The sequence below is a fragment of the Diabrotica undecimpunctata genome, chromosome 5 (assembly GCF_040954645.1).
Source record: "Diabrotica undecimpunctata isolate CICGRU chromosome 5, icDiaUnde3, whole genome shotgun sequence".
NCBI classification, from domain to species: Eukaryota; Metazoa; Arthropoda; class Insecta; order Coleoptera; family Chrysomelidae; genus Diabrotica; species Diabrotica undecimpunctata.
Genome location: NC_092807.1, coordinates 152012722 through 152040378, shown reverse-complemented (window position 1 = coordinate 152040378; position 27657 = coordinate 152012722). Strand labels below are relative to the sequence as shown.

The following is a 27657-nucleotide window of genomic DNA, read 5'->3' as shown; positions in this document are numbered from 1 at the left end:
ACAAAGTTCGGTGTTGACTACACCGATTTTATATAAGTGTTGAGGGAAGCTTGCATGTCCGAATTTTAGCCGACAAATGGTCAAAATATAATTTCTTGTAAAATCAAATTCTTGGTGCCACAAATCTGTCGGAATACTGGGATGTAATAGTGTATATCGTGTGAGGTTATTAGAGCAATAGTTTTTCCAATGCAATTCCCATTTTGCCTTAAAATTACTCTTAGATATCATTAAATATTCCTGACTACCTAAATTGTTGTTGATATGCTCTCCAGTTGTAACGCTTTCTTTGGCTAAGGAGTCTGCAACTTCATTGCCTCGAAGTCCTATATGAGCTTTTACCCAAGTGAATTTTACTTCATATTGACTTTTTTTTAATTTATGAATTCTTGCTTTTAATTCTCTAATAAACGGATTTGTATCAGTAGCCATCACATTAATTGGGTTAGCGATGCATTTAAGAACAGATAAGGAGTCACTCAAAAATTGTATTTTTTTTAACTTGTTTTTTTCGACATAATCGCAGGCTTTAATAATACCAATCGCTTCTGCAGAAAAAAAAATGGAAGTATTATTATTCAATTTGAATTTTTCTTGATCGTTTGTTGAGGGTATATAGAATGCACATCCCGTACCATTATTTTGTTTTGATGCATCGGTATATATTTCCAGAAAATCTGACAGATTGGATATGCAGGCGCTTAATATATTTTTACTTATCAACAAATTTTCATTATATACAGGAATATTAATTTCTAGTGGTTCCAACATATCAAAGAATTGAAATTTTTCGACTGAAATAGTTCTTTTTAAATTAATATTATAACTACTTGTATTTCTAAACGCCATACACAATGGAGAAGGTTTTTTTGACCAGTACGTGTTAGTTTTCTGACCCTTTCTATATTCGGATTTAAGAAGATTTCAGCGGTGGTTCTTACCTACAATGTAAATCATATGGAAGAAAACGCTGCGCTGCGCTGTTGCGAGTTCATCGTCGGCCTTCTGGGTACATTCAACCAACTTACACCTCTAAAAGATTAATGGAATTCGCAGAAAACCTTTGGTTGTAGTAAAAGGCACGGTAAACTGCACTGGAGTTCTCCATAATCTTTTTAATTACTTACTTTGTTTAGGGCAGATTGTTCGAACGCTAATCAAAAGTATCAAAACTTGATTGTAATCAAATATTTAATTACAATCAAAACTTGATTGTAATCAAATACTTAATTACAATCAAATACGTCACAGCAGCTGTCAAAATTATTAAAAATTGCTTATTATTGGTTTGTAAATAAAAACATGAAATTAACATCAGAAAGAATTTAATTATGGTTTATTTTAAATTAAAACGCAAAATAATAAAATTTAATTAAATAAATCAGTCAGTAACCTCAAAATGTGAAGTATTTGATTTTAATTAAATATTTGATTTCAATCAAGTTTTGATTAGCGTTCGAACAATCGGCTCTTAGAATATTTTTGCCTGTATTATCAGTTAGAGTTAATTTGTATAAAATAAGAAGCAAAAATTCAAATGGTATTTTAACTATTATTGTTTATTTGGCTAATAATGAATGTATAAATATAATGGTTAACCTGCTGTACAATTATTTTGTAAATAACATTATAATAGACTGATTATTTAGACATTACTGATTATTTAAATTTATAAATCATCATCATCGTCACTAAATTCACTAACGCTATCATTATGTAAATCTATAATCACTGGATTAATTTTACTAATTTTATTTTCCCGGATCCACCACTCTTCTATTAATTCTTCACATTTATTAACAGTTTTGGACCATATTTCTGGAGTTGCAGTTTTAAGAGCTTCTTGCCACATTCTGCTTCTTGCCCTGATTGCATCGTCACTGTATCCACTGCATCCAACGTGATTATTATAATACGTTTTACATATACCCCAGATGTGTTCGATGGGATTAAACTGGCACTGATACGGCGGTAACCGTAGTACTTGATGTCCATAACTTGATACAATTTGGTCAACTATATAAACTGTTGGTTTTTCATTACGTTACGAAATTTCCTGTAACTCTGATTTGAAGGCGTATTCCGGAAAATTTATATTATTTTTAACTAACCATTTTTTTATGCTCGGTACGTTCGACGACTGTTTTGGTTGTTTCTCCAAAATCTCCGAGTGATAAGGTGCATTATCTAAAACTATAACTGATGGTTCACTCAGACTGGGTAACAGTTTCTCCTCAAGCCATTTAGCAAACATATCTGCATTCATGTTTTCATGGTAATCAGCAGATTTTGATTTTGAAGAAAAAATCAAATCTGTGTTTTCTATAAAGCCTTCTTTCCCTCCTGCATGAAGAATGATGTGTCTTTTGCCTTCGCTATCTGTGTGTTTTATTGATTTTATGCTGTCGTCTTGCCAAATTTTTTTCATTTCACCCTTTGCAAATATCCATGTCTCATCTAAGTATACGAATGTTGCATTTTCAGATTTAAGTCTAGTATATTCTCTCAAACATTTAATTCTTTTGTGATCCACACTACTCCTTTCGCATAAAAGTAACCTATTATTTTCTTTTCTGAATTTAAATCCTAAATTTCAAAACACTTTCCAAAGCCTAGTCCTCTTAATTTCAGAACCTTGCTTTTCTCTTATTTTGGCCAGAAAAGTATCTAAACTGACATGTTGATTTTTTTTCACGCATTCGATACAAAATATTGCGAATTTCAAATTTTTCTCTATCAGGTAAGTCAATGCTCCTACACGTTGATTTATACATAATATTGACTTTAAAGGTCCAACATTGTCTCTTTCCATGGTAAAATATTTATGCACATTTGCAATTAATTCATCAATATCCAACTTACGTCTAGGCATAATGGTCACTTGAAACTACACGTTTGAATTACAATATATTGAGTTTAGGTCAATATGATAGAAACTTTCTAACGGTTGTGCTTGAGAGGTAAAATATAATATAGCCGTTTACAAAGATCATAAAAATATTAAGCAAATTAGCCTAATGATCATTATTAATGTCGATTGTAACTTATTTATGTTTGATACAAAGTTTAGAAATGGTTGGGAACCAACAAATATGGTTGGAAAATATAAACAAATTAAAATGTTTCCCACAATTATTTTATTTTTCGTACAAGTATTTTTTTCCCGGTTTTTTATAGCGTTCTCCGCCTTCCGGTTCCCAGTTTCCAGCTACGTCGGTCATTCCATTCGCCAGGGTGAAGGTTTCTTTTCGACATTGCCTTCTGAATGCCGCCCAGCCAGGATTGTTTTGGCCTTCCTCTCTTCCTTCTCTCCCTTGGCGTCCATTTTAAAATTTGGTTTGGCAGCCTGTCGTCGTCCATTCTTTTCACATGACCATACCAGATCAGTTGTCTCCTTCGAATTTCGTCAATGATGGTTGACTTGACTCCCATTATATTTCTGATATGGTCATTTTGTATTCTATCAAGCCTTGATTTTCTAGCTGATCTTCTCCAGAAGTCCACTTCCAATGCAAGTAGGCGTCGCTCAAGGGATTTAGTAAGTTGCCATGTTTCGCATCCATAGAGCACTATACTTTTAAAGATGGAGTTAAAGAGGAGATGCTTTCTTTGATTTTATAGTTCCTTTGACCATAGCATCGGGTTTAGGCTTCCTATCATCCTTTTTCCTTTCACGATTCTTTGCTCTATCTCTTTTTCGGTGAGCCCACTCTTGTTGATTGTTGTTCCCAAATATATATATATATATATATATATATATATATATATATATATATATATATATATATATATATATATATATATATATTATATATATATATATATATTATTATATATATATATATATATATATATATATATATATATATATATATATATATATATATATATTCCTCACAGTTCTTGATTGTTTTATGTTCGTTGACCATTAGATCTTCTACTTCATTCCCGATGCATAAGTATTGCGTTTTGTTTCTATTTACAGAGAGGCCCCATTCTTCATATGTTTTAAACAACCGTCTCGTCATGAATTCTAAATCTTCCTTGTCTGCTGCCACTACTACTTGGTCGTCCGCAAAATGTAGAGTGTATAATGTTGTATCGTCGTCAAGTTAGATCCCCATTCCTGAACATGATCTTCTCCAGTGTTTTAGTGCTTCATTTAAATAGATCTTAAATAGTATTGGAAAGAGGTAGCATCCTTGTCGTAAGCCTTTTGTTACTGGAAATTCTTCTGATAAGGTGTTGTTTAGTTTGATTTTTGATGATGCTTTATTGTATAATTGTTTGACTGCAGAGATGAACGTGCTATTTAATGAAGATCGTTCAAGAGACTGCCACAGCTTTCTCACAGGAATCGGGTCATATGCTTTTGTGAGATCCACAAATAAAAGATGTATTTCCTGGTTTCTTGCAACTTTGTTTTCATTCAGTTGTGTTAGGGTAAATATGTGGTCTACGCAAGATCTTCCAGCTCTAAATCCTGCTTGCTGTTCAATTTCATGAGGTTTGTATTCTTTCTCAATCATGTTTTTTAAGATTTTATCAAACAGCCTGCTGAAGGTACTGGTGACAGAGATACATCTGTAGTTTCCGCAAATATCTTTTGGACCTTTTTTGTGAATTGGAGTAATCCATGCTTCTTTCCAACTATTCGGGATTTCTTCCCCATTTAAGTATCTTGTGAATAGCACTTTAAGATAGCTTATTAGTTTTGGTGTTCCGTTTTCAAGTATTTTCAAGTATTTTCATTTGAAAATAAAAGTTAAATATATTTACCAAAAGCCTAACTTTAATCCGTAATCGCAGACGTTTCAAAAACCGTACACTCTAACAGACATATGGTCAATCTAACCACCACTATTTAAATTGACAAAATGTTCTAGTTTACTCCGAACTAATTTTTAACAAAAATTAAAAGTAATATTTTAGTACTTTGTATATCTACTTTGAATATAAATTATCCTTAGCACGGTAGTATTTGTTTCAGAAAAAAATTATTAAACAAGTAGGTGAAAGAAATTTACGTTAAATAAACCCGTTAAACAACGGGTTAATGACACATATATTTATTTTATACCTAAAATTTAGCAGGTTTTAAAGTGTTTAACATTATGGGGAACACCAGTGCAGTTTACCGTGCCTTTTACTACAACGAAAGGTCTTCTGTGAATTCCGTTAATCGTTTAGAGGTGTAAGTTGGTTAAATGTAATGTACGTATTATTGAGTATGGGTATGTATCATTGGACATGTGTAGAAAAGAACGATGAATGAGAAACTAGGATTTAATTAAATCACAGTAGTAAGTAAGTATCTATTCCCAATACTGTTGAATGGCACAAAATGGAAACTCCATATAATTTCTGGTTGTTATCGTCATATATTGTAGACGCGTGATGATCATAGATTGTAGATTTGGTAGTATACTTTGCGAAGATTTGTTTAAACATTAATAGTCGGCGTTGAATAAATATTAATATCAATTTAAAGTGGGATAGTTCCATTTGACTTTGTTCGTTTCCAGCTAGACAGCTTTTTGTAAAACTCCCAAACCAACAAACTTCCCTTCTCAAAAGCCGCTCTTCTCAAATATTTAAATGCATTGATATTTACTGAAATTATTTAAACCATCGAGAAAAACAATGTACGCTAATTATTTTTAATCATTAGATTTATTCAAAAAGTAAACGAAATTGAGTACGTCACAAGCAAATAGAACTTTATATTTATATAAATCCGTGAGACTAAATATTACAAGAGAGCATGTTGTCTGTTTGAATGGAATAAAAAACAAGCGTTTGACGCAATCACATCAACGATTCAATTACCTACAAATATGATTTATGAATACACTCACACACTTTTTTATTTTTAGTTTGATTAAAAATTACAACCTAATTATATCTGTTGCTTCTCTATTACACAAAAATATTTTTTATACAGTGGGCGTCTAAGACCATTAATTATTCCGTGAAAGATAATACCGAAATTAAGTAAATTTTTGAATAACTGAAATAAGACAGGTACGAACGTTATTTGACATATTTCAAGTAATACCTTCTATGAACGTTCCTGTTTTAATCAGTATGTCCCCAGATTTTTGTGCGATCCTGTCGTGCCGTATAAAATGACAATCGTTCAATATTTAATAACAACTGTGTAAAAAGTATGGGCTAGTACACATTGGTCGAACATCTTTTTTCTCAGTTGCTCTTGAAGATGTCTGTATCAAACCTAACACCAAAGTCATATAGATCAATAAGCCTATAATCTTTTATATTAAAAAGGCTGGAAACTACTTCTGGATAGATACAGAAGAGATGAAGCGAATATGCATACCAACCTGGTAAATCTACAGACTCAGGGTAGGATGATCTAAATAGGCTTATCTCAAAGTCAATAGAAGGCAAAGAGGCAGCAATGGCCTCTTTTTTAGACATTAAAGGAGCATTTAATAACGTTACCACCGACTCTTTGGTTACAGCAATGAGTGGACGAGGCACAACTGCGGTAATCAGCACACAGAAAGCTACTATGACCTTGGGCAGATGTAGAAGGATGTGTGGTAAGAATTGGGGGCTCAACCCCAAAATGACTCTTTGGTTACACATAAGTGTTATTAGACCAATGATAACCTATGAGTCTGTGACGTGGTGGACAAAGACGCATTAAGTAGGAGCAATAAGGCTGCTAAGTAATACACAAAGGCTAGCGTGTCTGTGTATTACGTGTCAGCAATACATAAGTCAGACGGACAATGCTGACAATAGAAAGCAAATCAGGGAGTTAAAAGCAGATATCGTAATGGGACAACCTATCGATGCAACAGCTACGAGGTATAGCCTTGACAATAAATTCAAAATTAATATACCAGGCAGGGAAGACTAAAAGCAACGTTTACCCATACAAGCAGAAGCTGCCTGGTGCACTGATGGCTTCAAAAATATCTGAAGGTGTAGAAGCCGGTATATAAGGGGGACAAGGCAAGGGATACATTTCCCGGTAAGTCTATCTAAAGATGTCACAATTTTCTAGGCGGAAATAACGGCAATCCATCACTGCGTGGAAGAAATAGAAAGGCAGAAAAGAACGCACCGTTCAATTGCCACCTTCTAAGCTAGTACGAGATTGTGTGTCCTAAATAACCTAGGAGACTGCAGCAAGGTTACAGTAGCCTGGGTACTAGGGCACGAGGGTCATAAGAATAATGAGGCTGATGGGATTGGAAAATGATGATCTACGCAGATTCTGTCACCTAGAGGAAGAAACAGCAGAGCACATTTTGTGTCAGTGCAATCGCCTGGCAAATGTGCGCTTCTTTAAATGAACTGAAAAAAGCCACCGGCTAAGAGCTACATGGAAGGTTCAGTCTCGTAGCTATTAGACCTTTTAAAAAGGGTCAGGCTAGAAAATGTAATCTAGGATTAGAGGATCGTAATAGAACTGAAAAGATCGCAGTGGAATACGGCAAATGCCACCTCATTAAATCTATCTATCTATCTATCGATCTTGAAGATGTCTGATAGAGCTATATATGCAGTCCATGTTAAAGTGATTCTTCTTCGCAATTCAGTGATTTGATTGTCTTCTTGTCTTCTTACTTGCTCCTGGGCACCCTGTTTCCTTTCGGGCCGCCTTTCTTCTTGTTCCTTTCTCTCCAACGTTCTCTTCACATATTTCTGAACTGCCCTCCACCTAAGCATCTGCTCCACCAGTTCCCTGACTGATTGCACCCTACCTCCTAGCTATCTCTCTCTCAAACAGGCTCCTCTTGTCTATCCATCTATCGTATACCAATAGAGTGTGTGAGACGGTGTCCAATATGACAGGACAGACATTTGTCATTTTCTGTCTTTCCAAATCTGTAAACGTATGCCCTGAAGCAACCATGTCATAGAGTAATCCAAATGCCCGCAGTCCATCCTTCTTCTCAGTTTAGTAATCAGCGTCCACTGCACCACCCTTCTCATCTCGTCCTATTCCTCTTGCGACACCATAATGGACCTCTCCCTTTCTTCTTTTTTGAAACGTTTTGTTGCTATGTCCCTAGGTAACCTAATATGAAAAAAACTCAGCCAAAGTTAAACTACACGGAATATATTTAAATGCGTTCAAAACAAGAAGGGAACTAGACAGGGCTGTATACTATCACCATTATTAAACAACATATATTCTGAATACGTAATGAGATAAGTACTAGACGAATGGGAAGGAGGAATTACTATATAAGGCAGGAAATCAGTAACCTACGATACGCAGATGACACAATTATACAAGCAGCAATCGAAGTCGAAGTGACTACCATCATTGAACAGCTAAGACCGAATAAGCAAGAAATTCGGACCTCGGATCAATACCGGAAAACCACAAGTAACGATCGTAGACAGTCTATTGAAAAAAGCGAACCGAGCATACCTAAATTACTTTGGTCACATAGCTAGAAGATCGGGCAATATGGAACTATTAGTAGTAGAAGGCCGAAGACCAAGAGCAAGACCTCCAACAAGATGGGCAGACCAAATGAACACTCTAGTGGGAAAATGCCTAGTGGGTTTGCTTATGAAAAATATAGTACAGATTGAACCAATTTAAAACGGAACATACAATTTAATATATGTCTGTTTGGACTGCATTTAAAATAGTGGACCAATATAAAACTTGGACAAAAATAAATCCATAGCCGGTGATAGACATTGTATAAAATATCGTTCAACTATATGTCTCCTTTAAAGGAAAGAGGAGCTTGCCTAATAGTCGGAGAGATAGAGCCGAAATTTTGAACTGATCAGTAATATGACATTTCTCTATTGGAATATATTCATTGTAACTGGGTTAAGACTTTGCCTTACAGGCGGACGCCCCTCGTGGTACAGGGGGTGGCTATACAGGGATGAAGTTGTCATTTTTTTCGGAAAAATTAACGATCGATAATATGGCTGAACATTTGCCCAGAGTAAGATCTTGGTATAACTAGACGAAATCCCAAAGGGCGGACGCGAGAGTGGATACATAAGGGGTGGCGGACAGGAGTGAAGTTGCAATTTTTTGGGGAAAAATTAACGATAAGTAATATGTCCGCCATTTTCATGGCTTATTATTTAGCCCCTAAAAACTCTAAATCCAAAAGGGCGGACAGCTGGATTGGTACAGAGAGCCATAAAACGGGGTCAAATGTACCACTTACCTGCGCATTTTAGGTCTCGGTAACAATTTTCAAACTGATTTTATTATGATATTTTTATACCGATTGATTTGGAAATTTGTATGCTCACTTCTGTTACTATTCTGAAAAGCGTCAAGTAGAGTTTTCCTCAAAATTTTTCAAAAAAATTTCCGTAAATAAAAATTTTCGTAATTTTTTGAGGTAAAATCTAATTTGTAGAATCCTTTCGATTTTCTGTCAGTTATACCATGATTTTTTTCCAAAAATTTTCAAACGATTTTTCCGATAAGAAAAAAAAATTAGAAAAACTTCTTCATTTTTCTCACTCTCATTGATGTTATCACATTCATCATCTTCGTCGCTTTCACTTTCAATAATATCACATTCATTATCTGCTTCATTTTCAATCACTACTTCTCGAACTGATTCTGAGGTCCACTAAACCATTTGAATTTATATATTTCATCTTCAAACTCCCAACCATGTTCTTCAACAATCAATTCTGTTGGTACTTTTTTATGAGCATTTGTCCAAATATTTGAAATATAATGAGCTCGCTGTAGATGTTGGTGTAATTCATCTTGACATGGTGGTAAGGTTGAAGCATCGAAATTTTTTAGTTTTTTTTTTAAGGCTCGTTCACATCATGCAACTTATACTGCCGGTTAAATAGTAAAAATCTGACATCGTTTACTTTTCTTTTTGGAATTTTTCTCGTCAGCCCTGTTCCATATAAGTGACTAAGGTTTCAAAAACTTCATTACAATCGAAGTCAGTTTCACCAAGTTGAATAAAAGCATCTTGATACTTATTACATTTAGCGCATGCGTCTAGAATTACTGATCTAAATGAACGCGCATCATTATTATTTTAATATTTTAAAATAATAATGATGCAAAATTAATGTCCAAACAGAATTTGTAAAATTATAATTAACTAATGAAAAAAATTTTAATCAATTTGAAAGTTAAAAAAATATTGAAAATATCTACAAAGTAAATTTCAAAACTTAAAAAAAAATTGATAATTCCACTATTAAATTGATTTTTATTAATAATTATTTGTAAAATGTTAAAGGAATTCTACAAATTGAATTTTACCTATTGATAAATAGAAATAATATATTTTGTATTTGATTATGAATGTAATAATAAACCAAATTTTTCTTATATCTGAACAATCATTATTTATGCAATATAAATTTAAAAACCTTTTTATTGTAATAAAAAATAAGTAAAATTACTATTTGTTATACCAAAAATATTTAATAGTTAACATTATAAAATTACTTTAATTTAATAAAATATCAAATATCAAACATTTATTCAATTAAAAATTAATTCGTAAAATATTTGTATTTAAGAAAAAAATGTGATTTGTAAAGTAAATATGACTTTAGTTTGAAAAAAAAAACATTATCATAATATCATTTTAAAACTACAAAATATTTTATAAAAGATTTAGACGATGACGTAGAAGTTTATCAAATGTTTTAGAAGTTTTTCTAATTTTTTTTTCTTATTGGAAAAATCGTTTGAAAATTTTTGGAAAAAAATCATGATATAACTTACAGAAAATTGAAAGGATTCTACAAATTAGATTTTACCTCAAAAAATTACGAAAATTTTCATTTGCGGAAATTTTTTTGGAAAATTTTGAGGAAAACTCTACTTGACGCTTCTCAGAATAGTAACAGAAGTGAGCATACAAATTTTCAAATCAATCGGTATAAAAATATCATAATAAAATCAGTTTGAAAATTGTTACCAAGACCTAAAATGCGCAGGCAAGTGGTACATTTGACCCCGTTTTGTGGTTCTCTGTACCACACCAGCTGTCCGTCCTTTTGGATTTAAAGTTTTTAGGGGCTAAATAATGAGCCATGGCGGACATATTACTTATCGTTAATTTTTCCCCAAAAAATTGCAACTTCACCCCTGTCCGCCACCCCTTATGTATCCACTCTCGCGTCCGCCCTTTGGGATTTCGTCTAGTTATACCAAGATTTTACTCTGGGCAAATTTTCAGCCATATTATCGATCGTTAATTTTTCCGAAAAAAATTTCAACTTCATCCCTGTATAGCCACCCCCTGTACCACGAGGGGCGTCCACCTGTAAGGCAAAGTCTTAACCCAGTTACAATAAATATATTCCAATAGAGAAATGTCATATTACTGATCAGTTCAAAATTTCGGCTCTATCTCTTGGACTATAAGGAAGCGATAAGTGGTTTGACAGCATAATAACTGCTTGTTTAGTCTAGTTTTTTCAGTGATTCTAGGCAACCTATTTGGGTGGAGTTTTGACTTGTTCTTGAATGAGTTCCGAATCCAGCAGCCCGCTGAAGTATTGGATTTTTATAATATAATTATTTGACAACCTTTTGTTGGCCAATCACCTAGAGCGTAGAGAGAGTTGAGCCGAAATACATTGATTTCGTATGTTCCGTTTTAAATTCGTTCAATCTGTATATTGAGTTGAATAATATTTATTAATGTTTTCATTAAACACAATATTTTTTTCACTACCTGGGGCGTGATTAGGGAAAACTTGGCTATTTGCTGAACAAGTAATAAGCACACAAGAATACATTGTTTATGCAATAATCACAATTTCTACAATTTATAACTGGATATACCTGCTATATTTTTACTCAATTAAAATCTAATTACTTACCCAGTTGAATCGAACCCATAATTTGCGTTGACTGAATTTTCTTGTATGTGATTTCACCACCCACGCCAACCCGCCGATGACCGATTTTTCTTTCTCTTTCATTTTTAGGTTTATTATCACTTGGAAGAGTTTTTTGGTTAATCTGGAACAACGTATAAGGGTTTAACTTAAGTATAGCTCTCAGCACGATCATTTTTTAAATTGCAAAAAAGAGAATACTATGCATCGCACTAAAAGGATTCACAGCGACCACAGAAGATACCGAAGTAGATTAATCAACGTATTTAAGATAGTCCACATGCAGGAATGTAATTACCAGTAAAAATCTATAATTAGTTATCATCTGTGACTACATCAAATTCACCACATTTTTACATTTCTGTATAGTCCAGAAATATTGTAAACAAATAATTACCTCTTGCATGAACGAAATGTGACTCATTTTGTTGCCGATACTGGACAGCAAATTGAAAACAAAATGTAATTAATAATTGAATTAATACTTAAGTAAATAACAATTTAGGAGTGTAGTTTTCCTCGTCACGACCGATCTGCTTGAAATTTTAGATTTAGGGTTCTCTTACCCTCTCTTTCACCCTCTCTTTCACATTTGCTCTTATAGTCTAGGCGGGATCTGTTTTGGATTGGACATTTTCCATAGGAAGCTATTTTTTTGCTGGAATCCCTTCAGGATGTGCCCAATATCGATAATCACGATATGCGCCAGTCGCAAACCCTGTGCTAAATTTTTTATTTAACAAAATCTGAAAACAATTGAAAATTTCTCATTTTATTGCTCCTATTTTCGTTTATAATTCGGAAAATATTGATCCTAGAGAAAAAATTATAAGAAGTTAAAAGTTTCGTTATTCAATTTTACACAATATCTTGTTAGCTAGAAATTGAAAATTTAATGTTTATTGTTGAAAAAATAGCAATAATTGGAAAAAAAAGTACAAAAAAATGAAGTAATCCTTTAAATGTTTTCGACTTTCTAAACTTGACTTACAAGCTCCATATTCCGCCTTGAAAAACCTTTTAATATTTTTAAAACGTGTGCTAAATTTTGTTAAGATCGGTCGGATAGGTTTTTGCATAATAATTTTGCAACCCAGCCTACTGGAAAAAAATCGCAAATTTTCAAATTTATAGTAGGCCCTAAATAAGGTCCTCAGATAGTTGCAAATTTTTTTATACACAAAGAAAGGCTCAAACTTTCAAACGCTTTTTGTAAAATTCAAATCACTTCACTAGAAGAGCCTAGAAAATTTTTTAAACTTTTAAACATTTTTTATTAATATTAGGCTTATAAACAAATTGAATAACTTTACGAGCTTTAAACATATCAATTTCAAAATTTATACACTTAAAGAACATTAAAAGACGCTTCTTTAAAAAAAAAGTAGCATTCAGGTTATTTCCAAGCCACTGCTGTACTTGGAAATATACACGAAGCGAGTGTTGCTCAGCTGCAGATTGTGTTGGTGGCAGCATAGACAATTGAACATTTTTATTTTTGCAACCTTTTTTAAAGCACAAGTAGCGAATTTAATTCAATGTAAAATCGCACTTTGAGTGGCCCATATACAATGCCGATATAATTTTACATCCGCTGCGTTTAATTTCTTCCTTAGTGGCACTTTTTTCATTAAAAATGGTTGCTTCTTGCGATATATCATTATTTGTTGAAAACAATTTAACAATTTTGCTTTTTCCTTGATAAAAAAATGCTGAGGTTGTATCACAACCTTATAAATTTTGAAATTGATATGTTTAAAGCTCGTAAAGTTATTCAATTTGTTTATAAGCCTAAAAAATGTTTAAAACTTTTAAAAAATTTCTAGGCTCTCCTAGTGAACCGATTTGAATTTTACAAAAAGCGTTTGAAAGTTTGAGCCTTCCTTTATATGTAAAAAAATTTTCAACTATCTGAGAGGCTTATTTAGGGCCTACTATAAATTTGAAAATTTGCGATTTTTTTCCAGTAGGCTGGATTGCAAAATTATTATGCAAAACCTATAGGACCGACCTTAACAAAATTTAGCACACGTTTTAAACATATTAAAAAGTTTTTCTCGGCGGAATATGGAGCTTGTAAGTCAAGTTTAGAAAGTCGAAAACATTTAAAGGATTAACTTCATTTTTTTGTACTTTTTTTTCCAATTATTGGTATTTTTTCGACAACAAACATTAAATTTTTAATTTCTAGCTAACGAAATATTGTGTAAAATTGAATAACGAAACTTTTAACTTCTTATAATTTTTTCTCTAGGATCAATATTTTCCGAATTATAAACGAAAATAGGAGCAATAAAATGAGAAATTTTCAATTGTTTTCAGATTTTGTTAAATAAAAAATTTAGCACAGGGTTTGCGACTGGCGCATATCGTGATTATCGATATTGGGCACATCCTAAAGGGATTCCAGCAAAAAAATAGCTTCCTATGGAAAATGTCCATTATGGTCTGAATTTCTACAGATCCCGCCTAGTCTATTAAGCTCAGAGTTGCTTTTACTTGGGGTTACCAGTTAGCACGTATAGATTTGATGTTCAAGTAAAAAATTTATTTTCTTCTAAAATTTATTTCCAAAAGATATTATTTAAAACTATAATACATAAATATTTAAGATACCTATCATTTCATAACCTTTTCTACTATGAATGATAAGAGAAAAGTAAACTTTTGCAAAATAAATATTTATTTGATAACATAAGGCATAATTACATCTTTACATCTCTTTTTCAATTTAATTTTTTATTTATTTTCCATATTATAGTGTTGGGAGTAAATTTATGATACTTAGCTCTCTGTAGTTTTTTTTCTATCTCCTTTTTTGTAGATCTGGTTAAAATGCGATTTTGTCCACTCCGGTGGTAAGTCATATATAAGTATAAAACTTGAAACGTCTTAAAAAACAACTATTTTGGCAGCCAAAAAATTAAAATAACGCTACATATACAGTGCATTCAGCCAACTTACACCTCTAAACGATTAACCGAATTCACAGAAAACCTTTTGTTGTAGTAAAAGGTACGGTAAACTGCACAGGTGTTCTCCATAATGTTTAACACTTTCCTATTTTTTAGGTATAAAATAAATATATGGGTCATTAACCCGTTGTTCATAGTTCATTAAGTCCTCGTAGACACTTCGTCTCAGGACCAGCAACTTCATGTGGAGTCATACGTTGCCATGTTATCATATCCACTAGTAACTTTAACATCCTAATATATAAGACTAAATAATGTAAACTAAATTGTAACATATAACTTTTAACAGGTTTTTACCCAGATATTTAGTGGCTCAAAACATGTACACCTAGACACTGATGATGGAATATGGATTCCGAAAACGTTTTGTCTTCATGACATAGCCCGTTTGGGTTTTTTTAATTTATATACCTTTTATAAAGGATTTTAACAAAATTTTTTTTTATATATATATACAAGGATTTCCACAGTTTTCACTGTATTCCTTCACTCAACCGTTTTTTCCAATTTTTCCTGTTTAGCCAGCCCCCTTCCTGTAGGTTTCTTCTACTCATTGCTTCGTCCACCTCATCTCTGAAAGATCTTCGGGGTCTGCCTCTCTTTCTTCTTCCTATCGGGCTCCACTCTGTTATTCTATTTATCCACCGATTTTGGTCTGCTCTTCTGTTCGATGTAGTCTATTATGTCGGAGTTCATTCCCATTCTCCTCTTAATCTCCATGTTATTTATTCTATCTCTTCTTGTTACTCTGCAGCTTCTCCTTAGGAATTCCATCTCTGTTGCTCTTATTTTGTTTTTGGTTTTCTTATTTATTGTCCAATTTTCACACCCATAAGTGAGGATACTTCTTGTCATGGTATTATATATTTTTTTCTTTGTTTTCATGCTGATGTTCTTATCCCATAGTACCGGGTTCAATTTTCGTATGCAGTCTCTTGTTTGTCCTAGTCTATTTTTTTATATCTTCCTCCGTTGTTCCTTTGTTTGATATTATGAAACCTAAATACTTATACTTGTCTGTTCCTTTGATTTGTTTACCTTCGTCTATTTACAGCTGTTTTATTTCTGTATTCTCCGTTGTTAGGTATTCAGTTTTCTTTAGGTTTATTTCCATCCCATTCTTTGTATATTCCTGCTCCAGTTTTCTCATCATAAAACTGAGGTCATCCTCGTCTTGTGCGATCACTATTTGGTCGTCGGCAAAACTGAGCGTATATAGATATTCGTTCCTTACTGGTATACCCATTCCTTCGCACATTCTTTTCCATGGTTTCAGGGTTTTTTCCAGGAATATTTTGAACAGGGTGGGGGATGTGGAGCAACCCTGTAGTAGTCCATTTGTCGTCTTAAATGGACTGCATATTCTATTGCCCGTTTTGGTAGCTACTTCGTTATTCTTGTAGAGTGCTTTTACTGCGTTTATTAATCTTCGTGGAACTTCGATGTCTTCCATTGCTTCCCATAGCTTGGTTCTAGGTATTGAGTCATAGGCCTTCTTAAGATCAACATAAGCCAGATGGACGGATCTATTTTTGGCCATTCTTTTTTCTATTAGTTGTTCGACCGTGTAAATGTGATCTAAGCATGCTTTCCCCGCTGTGAAACCTGCCTGGTCTTCTCCGATTTTATCTTGTATATATATTTCTAATTTTTCCTTTATGGTCTTTCCATACAGTCTGCCTATAGACGATATAATGCTGATTCCCCGATAGTTTTCGCAGTTTTTTCTATTTCCTTTCTTGTATATTGATGTCATATATGCTTGGGTCCATTCTGCCGGTAAGTCTTCTCCATTCAGTGCTCTCTCAAACATTTTATGTATCATACGGAATAACTTTTCCGATCCGTTTTTTATCAATTCATTTGGTATTCCGCCGGGACCTTCTGCTTTTTTGTTTTTTTTTTAATTTTTAAATTTTTTTTAAATTAACTCTAACTAATAATACATACAAAAATATTCTAAACAAAGTAAGTAATTCAAAATATTATGGAGAACTCCAGTGCAGTTTACCGTGCCTTTTACTACAACCAAAGGTTTTCTGCGAATTCCATTAATCGTTTCGAAGTGTAAGTTGGTTGAAGGTACTGTACGTATATGCGTACTGTAAAAAGTTATACACTGAAAGTAATTTAGGTTGAAACGATTTAAAAACATTCTGAAACGGATAGAAACCATTTGAAAATATATGTATTCATATTGTAATATTTTTATTAATCTAATTTATTGTCTTTATTTATTATCAAAGGTTCTACATTTATAACACTTACAAGTTTATTAAAGTCTTTATTACAATATTCACTAATTTATTTCACAATATTTATTTATATTTATTTCCGGCTTACAATTTAAACTCGATATTCCAAACAAGAACTAGAACTAACTGTTTTCAACAAAATTCCCTCTTTAAATATAAAATACCGTTAATCGAGAATCCTTTCGAATTCGGACGGTGACCCTCTCGAAAAGGATGGAAGGTAAACAGGTTTTTCAGCTGAGCGGCGAACTTACTAGAATAGAATAGAATTAGAAATAATATGTTTACAGTTTTATGGCTCATATTTATCGTAACAATATGTTAAAAAACTAAAAGACAAAAAACGAAATTCAATTGCTCTTCTCAACAAATGAAACGGGAACAGCTATAATAAATAGTTATGGCATACAAAAAGAAAGCTGAAGAATATCGTAAGTATATTAGCTACTTACTCGTAAAGCATTTTATTTCTTTTGATCTGAAAAGTTTTCGGTGTATTTTACTTTTATTAGACAATGAAACATTCTATTGTTAGTGGATCTTTAGTAAGGTGAAAGTAAAAAGCTTGACAATGCATTAAGTTATAATAGTATACTGTTTAAAGAGGCAGTATTTTTCAATTTAAGTAAATGCATGTACACCTAAATCAAATTAAAATGAACAATACCGTATCGGCCTAGTACTTTTTAAGTTTATAACTTCAATTTTTCATTGTATGGTCATGTTTTTTATTTGTATTATTATTTATACAAGGTAAGGTCTAAAATATGCTTAGTTCGGAAATAAAATTCCAGATATAAAATTCATGGAATATGATACTGTTATTAATTTTATTTGATTTTTCTGGGCCTTATATATGTGATGCCTGATGCCTGGGGTAAATGCACTCTACGTGTTTAAAAAGCTACTTTCAATACTTGTAAATAATACGAGGCAACTGCGTTTTACCCATATACATATGTTCTTTGACACGCTTTTTTCAGATTTAATTTATCTAGATTCATTGGGAGTTACCAACTCAACCGTAATTGAACGAAAGACTTTTTCTTCTCTGAACGTCTTTATTGACAGGAAAATATAGTTAAATAAAAGATATACTTTATGTTTAGTAGCATAAGAAGCTCAATATTTCCCAGAATTGGAAACAGCGGCGAAACAGGTCGGCCTAGTCATCAAAGAAGACAAAACCAAGTACATGTTGGTTACTAAAGATCCTATAGCAAATGAGGAAAGGAAGGAAATCATATCTTTGACAGCTTTACATACCTTGGCTCGCTAGTGACTACCACCAATAAAACAAGAGAAGATATTAAAAGACGAATAAGCCTTACAAATAGGGCATACAATGGACTCCAAAAACAATTCCACTCAAGAAATATCCAAAGAAAAACTAAAATTATTATAACTAATTTTCGAAACCAAATTCAGAATTTTGCTTTAATCTGTGCCTTCTAAGAATTGCAAGGCAAAACAGACGTTGATAAAGATGTTATTAGAGACATGGGAAATCTAAAAATTGCATTCCATATCTCCTCAACTAAGCAAAATTCTTAACGAATTGGTTTCTAGTACTCGTACAGAGTATATCAGAATAAATAGAAATAGACAGTTAAGATTCGATTTCACGTACAGTGCGTCTGTGTATCCGCTTATACGTATTTCGCCCTAATAGGGCTCATCAGAGTCTTATTTAGCTTAACAAAATCTTCCACCTGTGATAATACCTCCTTTCCGGATAGACCGAACCCCCATTTTTCCATAGTTCTTACACCATCTGCGATCTTTTTTCATCCTCTGGTTGTAGATCAGTTGATTTTTATTTACCCCTTTTTTCAGTTACGTAAACGCGACAAGCTGATTTAGAAATATGGCAGAATAAAGACGCTTTACAGAAATCGGTCCTGATATTATCAGCTTGTATGCATTTTTTAACTGCTCCTTTTAATACCTTAAATCCTTATGGGTCTTTCTCATAATAGCTTAGCATTATCTAAAATGAGAAAAAACTCACATTAAGTGAACGATTAAACGTATCTCAAAAACGAATCGACCGATTGGATCTAACAAAGTGTTATTCGATTTATAATTAAAAGAGCTAAAATATAATGATTTTTGCATAAAAAAAACACAATTTTTACAAAAGTTATTTCAAACACTAAAAATAGAAAAAATTAACATTTTCCTTTAATCATTAATTTTGCATAAACTAGTGTCTTAAATTTCATGTAGCATAGCTCAAATTAAATCTTTTTATATGTACTTTCATAACATTGTATGCATTCGTTATTCAACGTATTCATTTTATCCAAAAATGTTGATTTGATACAATAAAAATAAAAAGAATAAAAAAATACCATTTTTGCACATTAAAAGTGTCATAAAAAAATTAAAATAAACAGTTTGGAGTTGTACACACTTGGAGATAACTCCATAACGCTGTGCTGGTTACAAAACTTCACTAATTAATGCTCAAAACCATACACTTTTTGTTTCTACAGCTTGGTCTATATAGCTTTTGCGTTGATACATCTGGATCGATATTTCATCTGCAGTTAAATGAAGTAACGAACCATTGAAAATCGAAATAATTACTGAAACATGGAGCTATCGATTATCTATTTTAGACATGCGTCAATACAATAGAATCCTCTTTTCATTTATCAAATCTCATGTAAAATATAAAGATAGGTTATCCTACACATTAAAAGCAAAAATCGTTGTAAATGCACCTAGCGTCAGGCAAAGAAACAGTCAATTAACCCTGAGGTACATTTTGCAAAACTTAAGCAAAAATATACAAGATTTGACAGATTTACAAAATGTATCAACATAAATAATATAAAAGTTTACACAAATTTTACACATTGCTTTACTTTGTTCTGTATTAAATCTATACAGTGAGTAAACATTGGTCTATTGATCTAGAAAACAATGGTGTTATCATTCATCAGCATCATAATTTAGCCTTTATTTATCACGTCCACTACTGGACATAGGCCACCCTCAAACTCCTCCATTCTTTACGATATTGTGCTCTTTGTTGCCAATTTTTGGTGATACACCTGATGTCGTCCCCAACATGTAGGTGGTCTTCCTCTACTACGTGTGTCTGCTCTTGGCCTCCAATTTGTAATTTTGCTCGTCCATTGTGAGTCATGCATTCTCGCATCATAGCCTGTCCAGTTCCATTTCAGTTTCGCTATGCGTTCCACAACATCAGCAATCAGCTCATCCTTCTTCGCAGATCTTCGTTTCTTATTCGGTCCCGCAACGTCACTCTCAGCATATACCGTTCCATTCGTCTCTGTGCCATTCTCAATTTCAAAGCTGTAGTCTTGGTTAGAGTCATAGTTTCCGCCCCATAAGTCATAACCGGTAATACGCATTGGTCAAATACTTTTCTTTTGAGGCTAATTGGTATGTTGGCCTCGCAAGTGTGTCTCGCAGTTTTCCAAAGGTTGCCCACGCTAAAGTAATTCGGCTTTGGATTTCGCGTGTTTGGTTATACCTGCTGATTGTTATTTTATGGCCCAAATACGTATATTGCTCCACCAGTTCTACCACTTTGTCTGATTAAGCTTTTCGCCGTCTATTGTTACTCCTCTGTGGTTCCAATTGACCATCTTAAAGGCATACTCTAATGCCGTTATGAATAATTTCGGTGGTCTATACCTATACCTATGGTCAATCCGGCTGTCATTCATTGCTTCTATAAGGCTGTCTATTTCGATCGTGTCGAACGCTTTATGAAAATCTATGAAAGTGAGGACAAGAAGTTTGTTGTATTCTATAGATGTTTTCAATGAGTGTCTTTACTGTATAGAGGTGAGCATTGGTACCATAATTTGATCGGAATCCTGCCTGCTCTGTCGACTGGTAGAAATCAAATTTTTTTCTCCAATCTTGATGTCACTAACCTAGTGAAGAGCTTGTGGTTCAACAGGCTAATAGGTCTATAATTTTCTAGGTCCGTTCTATCTCCTTTTTGTGCAAAAAGATGGTTCTAGCATTGTTCCATTCTTTGGGCACCTCTCTTTGCTGCAAACATAGATCAAACAGTTTCCTTAATTGATTTATTATCATATCTTCTCCATTTACGATAGCTTCTATTACAATTTCATGGCCCTCTCCTTTGGCTTTGTTATTTTTCATTTTTCTTAACGCTTGTCGAATTTATCTCTGGTATTAGTTCGGAACCTTGATTCACGATCGGTGTTATAGTTGATTCTATTTTTACACAAATAGAATCAACTATACTAATCTATTTTTACACAAATAGAATCAAAAAATACTTGGTACTTGGTCTGTGGATGGTACCACTCAGTGCAAAAATTAAATTTCCTCATTGTCAAAATATTTTCTGAGCATTTTCCTGATTAAACAAAATTTTCCTTTTTAAATATGTATTTGGTTTTACGAATGCTGACATCTGGATTCTTCGCAGTTTGAGTGGTATTATCCAGTTATGGTTTTACCTTTTCCAAGATAGTAAATCTGTAAAATTTCCACCTTTTCCACCGATAGCGGTATTCTCGATAGAGCTAAGGAACCGAAAGTCATTTTTGTTTTTCTTAAAACGTGCCAAACACTTTTCTTACAGTGTCATGCGTTTGTGATCCGAAGATGAATGCCCACGCAGCACTTTTCGTGCGCAAAGCTCCTTCAAGTTCAATTGGTGGTAGAAAATGTTATCAACATGTTATATATATATATATATATATATATATATATATATATATATATATATATATATATAGCTTTATTGAGTTTCTTGTACCATGTATTCATAATATATCTTCTTCTTCTTCTTCCTAGACCTCGTTTTCCAAATATTTTTCCTTGCAGGATGGCTTGAAGGAGAGCATATCTTCAAGTATCTAAATTCATATATACAGACTATAAAACAAAAAAAAAACACGAGAATTGCTGTTTAATTTCCACATAATATTTTTAACTTGACGTAATGTTTGTTCTTTGAAAATTTAATATGTATTATTTACTTTTTTTAATATATTCGGTGGAGAATAAAAAACAGTGTCGTGTTTTGTTCTGTTTTATTATTTACATCAAATTCCATAATTCTATCAAGTAACCGCGAATTCTATATATAATATTTATTATATTATTGAGAAGCGAATATTTCATATCGTTTTGAGTTTCGTTTAAGAATGAATATGCAATCTTAATCTAAATGAATTTATTTCTATAATTTAAGATAATAAATTAAATCCAATAATACTAACCTTCATTGAGAGATATTATAAGCGGCGGCGTCGGTCGCTAAATTAAGTCATTTTTGCGGCAAGGGAATTTCTCGTTTATAAGAACAGAGATTTTCACGTGGAAGATTCCATTTTATTTGGAATTAAAACCATATATTTGTCGATGGTTTTTCATTCAATAAGCATTATCTTATATTTATTTAATATATATATATAAGAAATAATAACCACCCAAAAGTTGCCAGAAGCAATGACATCGAAGTGGTTAATCAATTTGCTTATCTGGGTACTCTCATGCACCCAAGATGCACCTAATAAATTATAAAAAGATCAGCAATGGCTAACGGAGCAATGACAATATAAAGCTCTCCACAACATGGAAACATCACAACACCACCATACGTACAATGATGAGGCTTGTAAAAACTTTGGACGGCAAGAAGAACCAACGAGTCCATCTGTAGTTTACGCTTAAAGTATTTTGTATTTACTAAATTAAATGAAACTGCACTATGAATACTATGTATTTATTGCATTAAAATAGCGAGATGAATGTCTTTCGTTCTGAATGTGAACTGTGACTCCCTTGCGCTTGAAGTGCAATATAGCGGCCTGAAATTCCCCAAAACTTGTCCTTGATAGATAAAGGTAGATGGTTTGGACATGAATGAAGACGCCTTCTATTTTCATATAAAAAAAGTAATTCAGTGAAACGCGAATCACTAGGAAGTAGAATAGGATGGCGTTTTTCAAATGACCATGAGGAATGTTTTGAGTCTATCTCCAACTCGCAAGATACCACTATCATCCAAAAATGGTGAAAGAAACTTAATAGTAACCTTTCTTACTTACTGGCAGAATTTGCTCAATAAGTTTATTTCAGAGCTGAAGTGCTCAGCTTGAATTATCTCTGAAAGAATCTTCAACACATTTGAAAGTTCTTCACTGCTTAATGGCCCATGGAACTTATCGTTACCTGGTTTTAGGTTATGAATAAAACGTAAACAAAATGCCATAGAGCGATGAGCGTCTTGAAAATTTTGAAAATCGTTCAATGTCTATTGTTGAACAGACTCTTGTCATTTGTAGCACTCGGGAGGTTTTGATTTCAGGAAGTTTTGTTTCTTCGAAAACGGATGCAATGGGCCATTTCACTGATGAATGTGAAAGCCAGTCTGGACCATGCCACCATAAAGTAGATGACATTAATAAAACCTGCAGTATTCGAAGATAAATTGATATGGTACCAATTTGCACATAAAGTCGTGCTCTGAATTTCAGACATCCTGTTAGTTTTTAGTGAAGAAGATGACATGTTTATCCAACCCAAGACTATTGTGGAATCCGTCCAATGGAATATGCTACTAACCGATATTGTGAAAGCCAATTTAAATATGATGAGACAATTTGGCGGCTATAAGAGCACCACATAACTCCAATCGAGGAATTGTAAGAGCCTTGTTTGGACTCACCTTAGATTTGGCACAAAGCAGGTTAACATGAACGTTGCCTTGAAAGTCAATTGTTCGAATTTATGCACAGGCACCATAAGCCTTCTTACTTGCATCACAAAAGGTGTGGAGTTCAGTAAGGACAGGGTTGTTACCCATCACGTAGATTTACCCAAATTGTATGAATATATGCTGGAACAGACTCATCCCAAGATAAACTTTTTATCCAGAGTTTCTGACGAAGAATTTTTGCTGTGATAACGCAAGGACTTAGTAAGCCCAATGGATCAGAAATTTGTGAGACACTGGATAGAATTAGAGCTGAATAATAAAACCTCTGAATTGTAGGTTAGGACATCTAAAGAAGATGAGCAAAATATGTTCAATTTTCGCATTTTCCTAGGAACCTAAGTTCAATTTATTAAGTTGCACATTGGAATCTGCAATATGCTTAAGAGCTTGAGGTTCATTAGAGATCCACTTCCGTAGTTGAAAACAAATATGTTTGAGGATTGAAGATACTTCCTTACAAATATTGGACAGATTTGTTAATGAATCAGAGCGTGTACGTATATCGTCTACGTATAAGTCATTTTAGATGACCTTGGAAGGTGCTGGAGAAGTACTCATATTTTCTAAAGCCAGCTGAAAAATGGATCTTATAGCTGGATATGACGCTAAAGATGAATTGAACGCGTACACCATTCTTAAACAGCTACAGATTACAAAAAGGCTCTGAAACATTGTTACCGAACAAATCACCGCTTATTTATGTAAGCGGTCATGTGACGCCTAAAGATGGTCTGAAGAAGCTAATAGTGCTGGGAAGGGTGCAAAGAGCGAGAGCCCAAAGGGAACGAATCAACAAGATACGTGGACCACATTACGAAAGAAGTCGTAGCCCCACTAAACCACTGCTTTAGACTTGCAGAAGACAAGATGGAAACAAATCACGAAACATTCGAAGTTTTCAAGGTGGTTACGATTACTAGGAAGAAGAAGAATACCCCTTAAAATGTAAAATCACATATCTGTATTAATTTTCGTGAAACGTAAGAATTTTCCTTTTGCAAACTGTGAACTTAGACCGTGGGCTGCATGCTGGACCCAATGTAAACTCTTAAAACTCTTTTATATAAAAAAAAATTACGGTCCACCTTAACCCAATATACACTGATTTTATTTTATTATAAAAATAAATCAGTATACTGAATCGATTACAACAGCTAAAAAAATAGCAAATTTAGAACTAGGTTAAAATAAAAATATTCATACGTTCGTCATCTAGGTCAATACCGACAAGAAATGGAATTCTTAGAATGACATTATTTTCATTCAAGTGTTGTAAAGAGAAAGTTTAAGATAATTTCCGCAACAATTAGCATACCCACTTAGGAAATGTTAATGCAATTGTAGTAAAGAATATAAAATGAAGCATCAGTTTACTTACGTCTTGTATGCTTTTGAACGCCACCGAGTTATCATCTTTGTCTGAAAATAGAAATACTCATATTAGTCAAATAATAAATATAAAAAAAATTATATATATACACTGGAGTGCAAAATTAACCGGACACACTGGCGTTTAAAAAAGTTTAAGATGTTCCCAATTAAGTATTTAATAATAAACAAAATTTAAAAGTAAAATTTATTACAAATCAAGAATGTTACACAGAAAAAACAATAAACAATTTAAAAAATTTGAAAATCTGCAAAGAAACTTACATTATTTTTTTTAAATATAAACATTTTTTCTGGAAAACGATATTTAGTAGAGTGTATTACCTCCACGAGCCCTAATCACGGCTCTCATTCGATCAGGTATACTTCGGATTAAGGCAGCAACGTCTGCTTGAGGGATTTGCTCCCATTCGTCACGAACTTCTTGCTCCAAATCATTCATGGTTTCAAACTCACCATGGTTACGTCTAATACGTCGTCCCAGAATATCCCATGTATGCTCTATTGGATTTAAGTCTGCACTTCTTGGCGGCCATGGTAATAAACGAATCCCATATTCATCCAAGTAATCCCGTGTTATTCATGCGATGTGCGGACGAGCATTATCTTGCATCAGACGAAAGTTTTCTCCAACAAATGGGGCAAATGGCACTGTATGATCTTCCAAACATTGTTCAATATACCTCTCAGCGTCTAGATTGCCCCTAGAATTGTAACAAGTTCTGTATGGGTCTCTATTGAAATGACTGGACACACCATTACACCATCTTGACCAAATTAAACTCTGGGAGTAAAATAACATTGGTGATAACGTTCATAAGTTCTTCTCCAAATCCTAGTCAGCTCATCTGATTAGTATGTTAAATCTTGAGTTTTCCGTGCATAACACCGCAAAACATTCTTCAACACCCCAATTAAGATGTTCGAGAGCGAAATGTAAGCGTTACCTCCAATGTTCTGCTGTTAATAGAGGTCCCGTGACAGGTATTCTGGACCTTGATCCATATTAATTTAAGCGCCTTCGAATGGTATAAACGGAAACTGTCTTCGGAAAAGCACGTAACACTTGCAATCTAAAAAAGTGATCTTCAACTTGACTTGTGATTATTCCTCTGCCTTGACCTAGCCTACTGGTATATTGTCCTGATTTCCGAAATCTTGCTCGGTGCTTGTATGCTCCGCCCACCATCACCTAAAGCAACAACCTGTGCTACTTCTTCTAGTGTCCTCATTATTTTTTTTTATTTTGAGACGGAGAAAACAACAAAAAACTAAAGACAGACTTGCAAACACTCAGAATACTGAAATAAACGTAAAATAATGTTGTTCAATTAAGACACCATTTCACATTAATAACAAAAAGTTTGTGTAGAACGGTCGTTGTTCGCAAAAATCATCTAAATAGGTTCAAACAAGAAAAAAATGTTATCGCTAATAAGGCTTAAAATACAATTCAAAAATATTAAATAAGTTACTCCAGTGTATTTGTCGAAGTTATGACGTCAATCGAGTTGGCCACTGTGATGGTGGTCAGTTAATGGTGTTCATTTTTAGTTCTGAAACCAAAAAATTTTGGATCATGTTAACGTAGCGAATAGGATTAACGGTGACAGTATGGTCAGCCTCTACGAAAAAATATGGCCCAATAATGCCAGTCGGACCAATGGCACACCACACTGTGACCTTTTTAGGAAGGTAAAAGACGCTCATGGAGATTTCGAGGATTTTCAGGAGCCTAGTACCATCCAAATGGAAATGAGCTTCGTCGCTCATTACAAGATGCTGACTAAGTTATCCCCCAAAAGAACTTGCATTCTCGTAGCGAAATCCTCACGTTGTTCAACATCTCTTTCCATTAAGTTCTGGACAATCTGCAACATTTTTCTTAACGATTTCCAATTAATGTTTAACTCAATTGCCTGTTTTCGGGAGGACCATGTAGGACTTCCTGATGACAGCATCTCTCACTCGGTGTATGTTTACAGGAGTTATTACTGTTATATTCGGATCTTAGGGCTTTTTTCATGACACTGCCTGTTGTTCTAAAATTCTTTATCCATCTTAAGATTGTGTTGCGAGATGGAACCGTTCCACAACCTACCAATATTAAAGTGAGTGCGCAAAAGCCGCTGCGTAGTGATCACTGATCCTTGATTTCGGATAAATATATCGTACGCAAACGTGCGGTGTTCTACCGTCAACTACTCCATGTTTACTGAAATGGCACACTACTACAGAGGTAGTAACGCCGCGCTTGTCTCACTCTCATCCCCTCAAACTTCGTAGTATGCGTTCTAAAAACATCCGGCTCCCGAGTGTCACCCTGTAGCGAAACTCTTCTTTTTTTCCAATGATTTCCCCTGACATCCAATGTTTGCTCTTTGGATTTTATACGGTGGGCACTCTTTTTCTGCTGAATGTATCCAGCTTTTTA

General features: G+C 33.6%; 1 protein-coding gene across 9 annotated transcripts in view; it reads right to left on the bottom strand.

Annotated features, from left to right (window-relative positions):
• The window catches only part of PIP5K59B (Phosphatidylinositol 4-phosphate 5-kinase 59B), a 188674-nt gene that overhangs the window by 112018 nt on the left and 48999 nt on the right, over positions 1-27657 (bottom strand). For all 9 annotated transcript variants that reach the window (XM_072533039.1, XM_072533033.1, XM_072533034.1 and 6 more), the window contains exons 2-3: positions 25213-25253; positions 11842-11983 (exon numbers count right to left, since the gene is read on the bottom strand). In XM_072533039.1, the coding sequence (XP_072389140.1) occupies positions 11842-11983; positions 25213-25253 (183 nt within the window). The remainder of the gene's footprint in view (positions 1-11841; positions 11984-25212; positions 25254-27657) is intronic.